The 9,041-nt window shown below is 37.8% G+C and overlaps 1 protein-coding gene across 1 annotated transcript in view; it reads right to left on the reverse strand.

Annotated features, from left to right (window-relative positions):
- OPRM1 (opioid receptor mu 1) overlaps window positions 1-7,793 on the reverse strand; it is a 29,756-nt gene extending 21,963 nt beyond the window's left edge. The window contains 1 exon segment of the mRNA XM_059699735.1: window positions 7,777-7,793. Coding sequence (XP_059555718.1) covers window positions 7,777-7,793 — 17 coding nt within the window.
- Between the last annotated feature and the right edge of the window lie 1,248 nt (window positions 7,794-9,041).

Genomic DNA, 9,041 nt, shown 5'->3' on the forward strand with positions numbered 1-9,041 from the left:
TTTATATTAAAGGGAATGCCTTCAGCAACAAAAGTCTACAGGGAGCTCCTAGAAACTAATAAAATACCTGACCACATTTTGCTCTATGAACTAATATCAGTTCACTTGCATTGAGCTGAAATCTGTCTGCCATTATTCAGTCTTTTGAGGACACACAGAACCAGCCTTAAGCTTACATCATGTGAACAACAAACGGGTACAACATAAATAGCCCTGGCCTTGGAGTCGAATCATTTGTGAATCTACGATTTGTCACTTTTTAGTTATTTGCATTTCTGTGTGTTTATTTACCTCACGGGGTGACAGTATTTTAATCAGTAAAAAAAAAAAAAATTGATACCTCATATATCTGTTAGCAGGATTAACTGATATACACACTGGAATAATAGCTGTTTAATAAATGATAACTGTTACTATTATTACATTTCATGTATTTGAAAATAACAAAATGGTTTCTTCCACAAGTTAAATATTAGCTTCCTAAGGCTGTTTCTTATACGCTGTAGTTTTGGGTTCTTTCAATAGCTTTGCCTCTTTTCTATTCACATGGCTTATCTATTTGCTCCTACAGTACAGCTCCAGAGCTAAGAACAGTGCCCTAAGTTCGGCCTGACCAATAAAAGCTGAGCAAGATTATAAACTTCCTCTTTCTACCAATACAGTTATTGGAAGGCCCCACTTCCCCCTCCCCCTTTTAAAAGCCACATTGCTCTCTTGACTCTCCTTAGACTGAGTATTGGCAAAATTCCCTAAACATGATCTGGCTCAGTTTGACAATTACTTATTAAAGATGTACTCTGGACAAGGCATTGAAGTTTAAAATGATAGATTCAATTGTTTTTGAACACAGGAGCTTGCTTTTTATACCTGATGAGTCATGTTTTTCCTCTCCTATACATTTATGGTTGTTTTGAGTTTGGGTGTGTTTATTTACCTCTCTGGGTGTTGTCTCAGTATAACAGTAGAGGTTTTTTTATTTTAAAAGTATATCTTGTTAGATGCAGTTCATGGTTCAAATCTAACAAGATCTTTTGGAATGGTGATTGTCATCTTTTCTGTGCATGTTTCCTATTTAATATGTTTTATTTACCTCCCCTGCTTTATATACTCTAGAAATAGATTCCTGAGGGTAGGCCTGCTCACTACCTAAAGCACAGTGGACTCCCTCTTATGTATGTAATTACATATATAATATTTTAATTTAACACATAATTAGCATATATTAAAATGAGAGCTATGGACTGAATGTTTGTATCCCCCCCAAATATACAAGTTGAAATTCTAACTTCCAATGTGATGGCATTAGGAGATCCCCCCCCCATTAGGGGGTCTTTGGGAGGTAATTAGGTCATGAAGGTAGAGATTTCATGAGTGAAATTGTTTTCCTTAGAAAAGAAACTCCAGTAAACTCTCCAGCTCTCTTTCCACTGAGGGTTAATGATAAGAGAGCAGTCTACAACCCAGAAGAGAGCCCATACCAGAATTGGATGATGCTAGCATCCTTGTCAGACGTCTAGTCCCCAGACTTTGAGATATAACTTTCTGTGGCTTTTAAGCCACTCAGTTTATGACATTTTGTTATAGAAGCCTGGACTGACTAAGATAATAACATCATCTAAAATAATCTGGGTGATTTAAAAAAACAAAACACTTTTATGAATACGTTAATAACATTTTAAAAAGTTCAGTATATTCCATTAATCAGCCAGAACTTAAATGTACCCACAGATAGACTGGCCGCGTGACTTTTCCTCTAGAATTAGTCAAAGAGCAGCCAATTACCATTGCCCTTTACTGGAAACATTATTTTTCATTCTATTTTATAACAAATACTATTGTATGGATTAGGCATTTGAACTTTGTGCTTCAACTATATATTTTAACTGAAATGTGATGATTTATTTTTCTATTACCCTTTCTTGAGTTTTATTAAGGATAACTATTTCTCAATTTTCAATGCAGGATTTTCTGGAATCGTTGCAAGTATTCGCTTAAATTGCACTAACATCTATATCTCAGTAACTCACATCTATTCAATGTACAATTTGGGAAAATACAGAACAAATTTAATTTATCTTTCAAATATCTTAAGATAGCCTTGAGAAACCCAGGGAAGAGCTGTTATAGAAATAACCAATTAATATCACTTAATATATACTATAAAAGATCTCAAATTGTAGCTTCTATTACATCTCAATTGCCCTATCGGGTGTTTTCCCTTTTCTCCATATTTGCACATTTCCTACCAGAGTGATCTCAAGTCTGCTGTGAAATCTCAGGTCTCTTGTGAAAGGAGGTGAACTGTGCATACATGAGTCAATTTACTACAAGCCTAGTTATTTTATGTAAAATAGATGCTAGCCGTATAATGTTTAATTTCCTTTATATGTTATCTAACAGAAATACATGCCTTTTTGGGGGATAATTCTTGCTTAGCTTAGATTTTCTATTTGAAAAGCAAAACAAAATATTTATCTGTCAGTCAAAATTTAACATTGATATCAAACCCATATCATACATTTTTTCCCATAAAATATTTGCTTCAAAGCAGTGCAGTTAGTTATAACTAGCATGGAGCAAGGCAACTGCTAGAAGTTATTGCTCTTTCTTAAATTTCAAAACATATTGGCTTTAGTTATTCATGTAATTGCCATCATCTCACACTTATTTTGACAGCTTACTTTTTTAAAAAAATCCTCACCCAAGGAGTGAGGATATTTTTTCCCCATTGATTTTTTGAGAGAGTGGAAGGGAGAAGTGAGGGGTAGAGAGAAAAACATTGATGTGAAACAGACACATCGATTAGTTGCCTCCCACATGTACCCCCACTGAGGATGGGAATTGAACCTGAAACCCAGGTATGTGCCCTTGACTCGGAATCAAACCCACGACCCTCCGGATGTGCAGACCAATGCTCTAACCACAGAGAAACAGCTTACTTTTTTTTAATTTGTTTGTTTATTTATTTATTTTTGAGACTGGCTCTTAATGGACCACATAATTAACAGCTATTAATGTGGAATATAGACAATGACTGTATCTATTTATTTAAAAGCTACCAAAAATTTTTTTGAAAAGAAAACATTGTTCTAAGGTAGTCTACACATGGTTAGAGAGGAAAACTAAAGCAATTATAAAAGTTATTGTGGTCAGAGTATGTTTTACCTTTTCTTGTATCCATATGATTGAGACCTGTTACTTAAATTCAAATTGCTTGGCCTTAAGTTGTTTGTGTGTATGACCATGCATAAATGAATGCACACACACATGCACACACTTAAGCATACATCCATAAAGTAGTTTATATTCATATTGAAAAACCACACTTTTGTGAAACTTTTCATCTGTTGACACTCTTCTCTCTTCTCTTTTGCCTTTAGTTCATTTTTTAAAATTTTAATTCCTGTAGCTAGGAGGCCTACATTTCCCTATGTTTTCCAAGCTTCCAAATGCATCATAAAGTTAAGAAGTAACCACCAGAACTCTAAAATGATTTCTACAAAGCTATACTTTGGCATAAAAATCACTTATTCCATAGCCACTTCAAGAAAACACAAACATGCACACATACATGCCTCATCCTTTGATTCTCAAGGTTGTTAATTACTCTTTTTGTGTTTGCTGTCCCTCATCTGTCTGCTCTTCAATCAAAAGGACAAGGCAGAAATCATAACATTCAAAAGATGAATAGAAACAGACTCATAGATACAGGGAACAGACTAACAGCTGTCAGAGAGGAGGGGGCTTGGAGAGCTGGCTGAAAGAGGTGAAGGGATTAAGAAAAGAAAACAACAACAACTCATAGACACAGACAACAGTACGATGATTAGCAGAGGGAAAGGTGGGAGGTAGGAGAGGGTAAAGGGGGCATAAATGGTGATGGAAGGAGACTTGACCTGGGGTGGTGAACACACAATGCAATATACAGATGATGTATTATAGAATTGTACACCTGAAACCTATATAATTTTATTAACAAATGCTGCGCCCATGAAGTCAATAAAAATTACAAAAAGAAAAGAAACACACAAAAGATGAATATTAAGTAGCTCTTACTCCTGCTCCTTCAGCAAATTCAATTAAAAAAGGCTTCTACAACAAAACATGTCAGCCCCGTCTCCCCTGGACCATGCTGTTTCAGTAATGTGCCTTGTACTGCTGTGTTTCTGCCACAATATGAGCGGATATCAGACTTCTATGCTCCAGGTTTCCGGGAAAGATTCTGATGGGATGCCACGGCCACTTCTCATAGAATGACATTTATTGCATACAAAACCCCCAAGAACAAGGGGCTGCAATTATAGAAAAGTCAGGAGTCTCTGTCATCACAGAGCAACCCAGTTCTGCCACATCTACTTGACTGGATTTTCTTGTTCGTAGGAGGAAGGACAATTGGTGCAGGTAAAGTCATGCACTCTGGCTGACCCAGCTGCTCCTCTTGTTTGCTTTCCCTTCTCCCGGCGTGTTTTTAGAAGGCAGGCTCGGTGCAGGCTTACAGTAGTGAGACAGATCACACTTCCCCTCAGTTTTGTGGTTTCCAAATGAGCCTGGAAACCTTCCCAGCTTTGGTGTTGATGGGTTTAGTCATCATCCTTCTCTTTACAGGAAGGCAAAACTTACTGGAGGGTGGGTGGGAAAGTCTTAAAAAACAAACAAATAGATAAGCAGTGACGGGCCAAAGATGATTTTGTCAGGATTTAAAAATTAAAACCCTAGAGGTCTATTTGTTCAGATATAAGACAAAAGTGGCTTGGAGTGATTTGACTGTGAAGCATCTTTGTTCACGAAAGTCACTAGGAACCCTATTAAAAGGGTGACCTCGCCACAGAGGGAAGGACCATTCTTAAGAGAAGGCAGTATAATAATGGTTGTCATTCACTGGGGTCTATGGTCCAAGCACTTTTTAAAAAAATATGTTTTTATTGATTTTAGAGAGAGAGGAAATGAGATGGGGGGGGAGAGAGAGAGAGAGAGAGAGAGAGAGAGAGAGAGAGAGAGAGAGAAAGAGGAACATCTGCATGCCTCCTACTGGGGATCTAGCCTGCAGCCGGTGCATATGCCCTGACCAGGAATTGAACCAGCAGCCTCTGGGTGCATGGGACGAGGCTCACTCAACTGAGCCACACCGGCCAGGGCAGGTCCAATCACTTTTTAAACTTATTTAATTTTCATAACAATCCTATGAAATTAATATTATTATCATCCCCATTTATAGGTGGGAAAACTGAGACAGTAGAAGAAGTAAATTGCTCAAGTTCACAGAGTTAACATGGAGTGGAACTAGGTATCTGACTCAGGCAGTCTGATTGCTAGCTTACATTCCTAACCACTCCCCTCTACTGCTCCATTCTGCTATATCTTTGCGAGCACTGGCTTTCGAATTGAACAACCAGGACTTTGTCCCTGGCTCTGGTACTTAACCAGCTGTGTATCTTTGGGTAAGATATTTAACTCCCACAAACCTTAGTTTCCTCATCTGTAAAATTAAAATGATAAGGTCAACCACGTTGTGTTTAATAGGAATAAATGGAATTCACTTGGCATTTACTTAGATTGAAGCTGTTGAATGAAAGCAAAAAGTCCCTTAAATTAAATGTTATGTTTTCATATTAAATAATAAGATAGTTTCTTGACTACTCCCTTTCAACTACTCGCTCTACTCATTCTTCCAACTGTGCTTACTTATCTACTCTTTGCCTACCCATACCTTGCCCCTATGTGGGAGAAGAACTAAAGAACTCTTATATTTACTGAAAAAAATTCTCATGTTTGGAAAAAGATTGGCCTTTTTTTTGCAGTAAAATTGCAGGAAAAGCACATCTTGAGGTTCAATCTGAGGTCACTCTCTCTGTCTTCGGTCTGCTAGAGCTTAGTTTTCTACAGTTAGAGAAAAAAGCTTTCATATCAACACACATCACATGAATTACTGCAATTTTACAAGAATCTGCATAAAAAACAATTTCTTCTTGTTAAATGAAAAGGATATTTTTGGTGGGAGAGTTGTTTTGTAAAATTGTGTTGGTACTAATGAGTTTCTGCAATAGGTTGGTTTGCGCAAATATTGATAGACAGAATAGCTTTTGACATTTCTGTGAACTGCCAGAAAGCCTTCCTTCCTTGATAATGCTAGGCAACTTTGATTTCCTTCTCTAACTTATTTATATGCTTCAAATTGGTACCATGGCAAATGTTCAGGGTCTATTTCAATGACAAGAGTGAGGCACTATGGTTTCTAACCTACATTCCTGACCACTTCCCTCTACTGCTCCATTGTGCTATATCTTTGGGAGCCTTAGCTTTGCAGTTGGACAAGCTGGACTTTGGTGTGCGCATCTCTCTCTCTCTCTCTCTCTCTCTCTCTCTCTCTCTCTCTCCCTCCCTCCCTCCCTCCCTCTCTCTCTCTCTCTCTCTCTCTCTCTCACACACACACACAATAGAATCACCTATCTTTCAAATATCTTTCTTGACCCCATGTTTTCCTTTATCACCCCACTTCATTCATTTCCTTCAAAACCATTTTTGCTAAGGTATTTGTCACACATGCAGCTCTATTTTCTCAATTTTTACCACTTTTTAACCTATTCAGTCTGTCGTTTCTAGTGCTTCACAAAAAATCTTAACAAAATTCTTATTGACGTTTAGAATTGATGCATGTATTTCCTCAACCTACTTTCATTGTCCTTCTTAAAACACTTTCCTCTCTTAGCCCTTATGACCTCACACTGTCCCTTTTCCTCCCCCTTCCTTTTTGGTACTCCCCTTCTCTGCCTGAAGTCTAGATGTTGGAGTTTTTTGGTGATTGGTCTGAGTTCTCCAGAAAAAGGGTATCTATCTATCTATCTATCTATCATCTATCTATCTATCTATCTATCTATCTATCTATCTATCTATCTATCTTATTCCTAACTTCATCATCATCATCATCATCTATCTGGTATTGGTTCAATTGATTATGAAGGCAGATAATTCCATGGTCTGCCATCTGTAAAACAGAGACTCAGGAAGACCAGCCGTGTAGTTTGAAAGCTTGAGAAACAGGGATGCTGAGGACAGGAGGAGCTCCATAGTTGGACAGAGTGTTAGAGGGCAAATACTTCCTTTCTCCTCCTTTGTGTTCTATCCAGGTGCCCGGTGGGTTGGATGATGCCCATTCACATTGGGAAGGCAATGCCCTTTACTAAGTCTACCAATTCAAATGTTAATTTCTTCCAGAGACATCCTCTCAGACACATCCAGAAATCTTTAACCAGATCTAGTCAAGTTGATTCATAATATTAACTATCACACTTGAGGATAAATCTTAGGTTCCCCTGATTACGTTCTCTCCTTAGGTGAGATCAGCTGACTACTTAATACCTGTATTTTGATAGCTCCTGGACATTCCAAACTTATAGAGCCCAAAACTGAACTCCTGACTTTACCTCCAAAACTTTTTGACTTAGTCTTTTTCTACCTCAGTAAATGACATAATTGTTAACTTAGTTGCTTAAACCAGCAACTTGAGACTTAATGTTGGTTCCTCCTACTCCTGTATCCCCACATAGGCATCCATCAACAAACTCTATAGTCCAGTGGTTCTCAACCTTCTGGCCCTTTAAATACAGTTCCTCATGTTGTGACCCAACCATAAAATTATTTTCGTTGCTACTTCATAACTGTAATGTTTCTACTGTTATGAATCGTAATGTAAATATCTGATATGCAGGATGGTCTTAGGTGCCCCCAGTGAAAGGGTCATTCGACCGCCAAAGGGGTCGCGACCCACAGGTTGAGAACCGCTGCGTCAAACACATAGTCATCACCCTCTGCTTCTCCATCACTACCACCTCAATGAATCTCACTATCATTCTCATCTGGATTCCTAAATTAGCCTCCTACTTGATATCTTTGTTTCTACTCCTTTCTTCTTCCAATTTATTATACAGAGTTAGAGTGATATTTTAAGAACTTGAAGATGATTCTGCTATTTCAATGCTTTAAACCCTTCAAAGACTATTGCACTTAGGCCTCTAAGTGGTTGACTTCTGCTTGTCTTTCAGCCTCATCTGGTTCCACTCTCTTCTCTTCCTTCAACCACAGGGGCTTCTTTTCATATTCTTGAATGCACTTAGTTTGTGTCTCTTAACCTCTCAGAACAAACATAGCTCTCTGTCAATTCTCTTTTGTGCTATTTTTGTAATTGATTCTTTTCATTCAGAAGGTCACTTTACATGGTACTCTCTTAGATAGGACATCCCTATATTATCAAAGTTGATTATTTTGCTATTCTCTAGCACGGCCCTTGTTAATTTTCTTCATAGCACCATATACCAGATTTGTATTTAAATATTTACTTGTTTACTTGCTTGCTATCCATTTCTTCACTAGATTATATACTCCATTAGTACAGAGACATTTTGTTTTTGTTTCATGTATTATAAACTTAGTGTGTCACATAGTGCCTTGACTCAATAAAAATTTCCTAAGTAATGTCCTGGCCAGTGTGGCTCAGTTGGTTGAGCATTATCCCATGCAACAAAAGTTTGCCTGCTTGATTCCTGGTCAGGCCACATACCCAGGTTTCGGTTTGGTCCCCAGGTGGGATGTATTCAGGAGGCAGCTGATCAATGATGTTTCTCTCTCTCTCTCTCTCTGTCTGTCTCTCTCTCTGTCTCTCTCTCTACCTTTCCCTTCCTGTCTCTCTAAAATCAACAAAAACATATTTAAAAATATCCCAACTAACTATGTAAGTTAAATGAAATGGAAAATTGCTTTGAGCTATGGGTGTGTGTCAGCATTCCTTAGAACAAAGCAAACTACAGAACAATTATAGTTCTAGAATTTGTGACATGATTTATGAGCTTCCCAAGTTTACATTTATTAAAACCTTTTATGAACTTCAACCCACATACAATATGAAGTCCATAAAGCAGCAGTAAAAGGGAAGCACAACCGAGCACTGTCCATAGTCTCTGCTTCCCCAAATGATTCCGAGAGTAAGAACATCACTCTAATATTTTTCTCACTGCAGAAAAATGTTCCCATAAGAAATGAGAGCTATC

The sequence above is a fragment of the Myotis daubentonii genome, chromosome 6 (assembly GCF_963259705.1).
Source record: "Myotis daubentonii chromosome 6, mMyoDau2.1, whole genome shotgun sequence".
NCBI classification, from domain to species: domain Eukaryota; kingdom Metazoa; phylum Chordata; class Mammalia; order Chiroptera; family Vespertilionidae; genus Myotis; species Myotis daubentonii.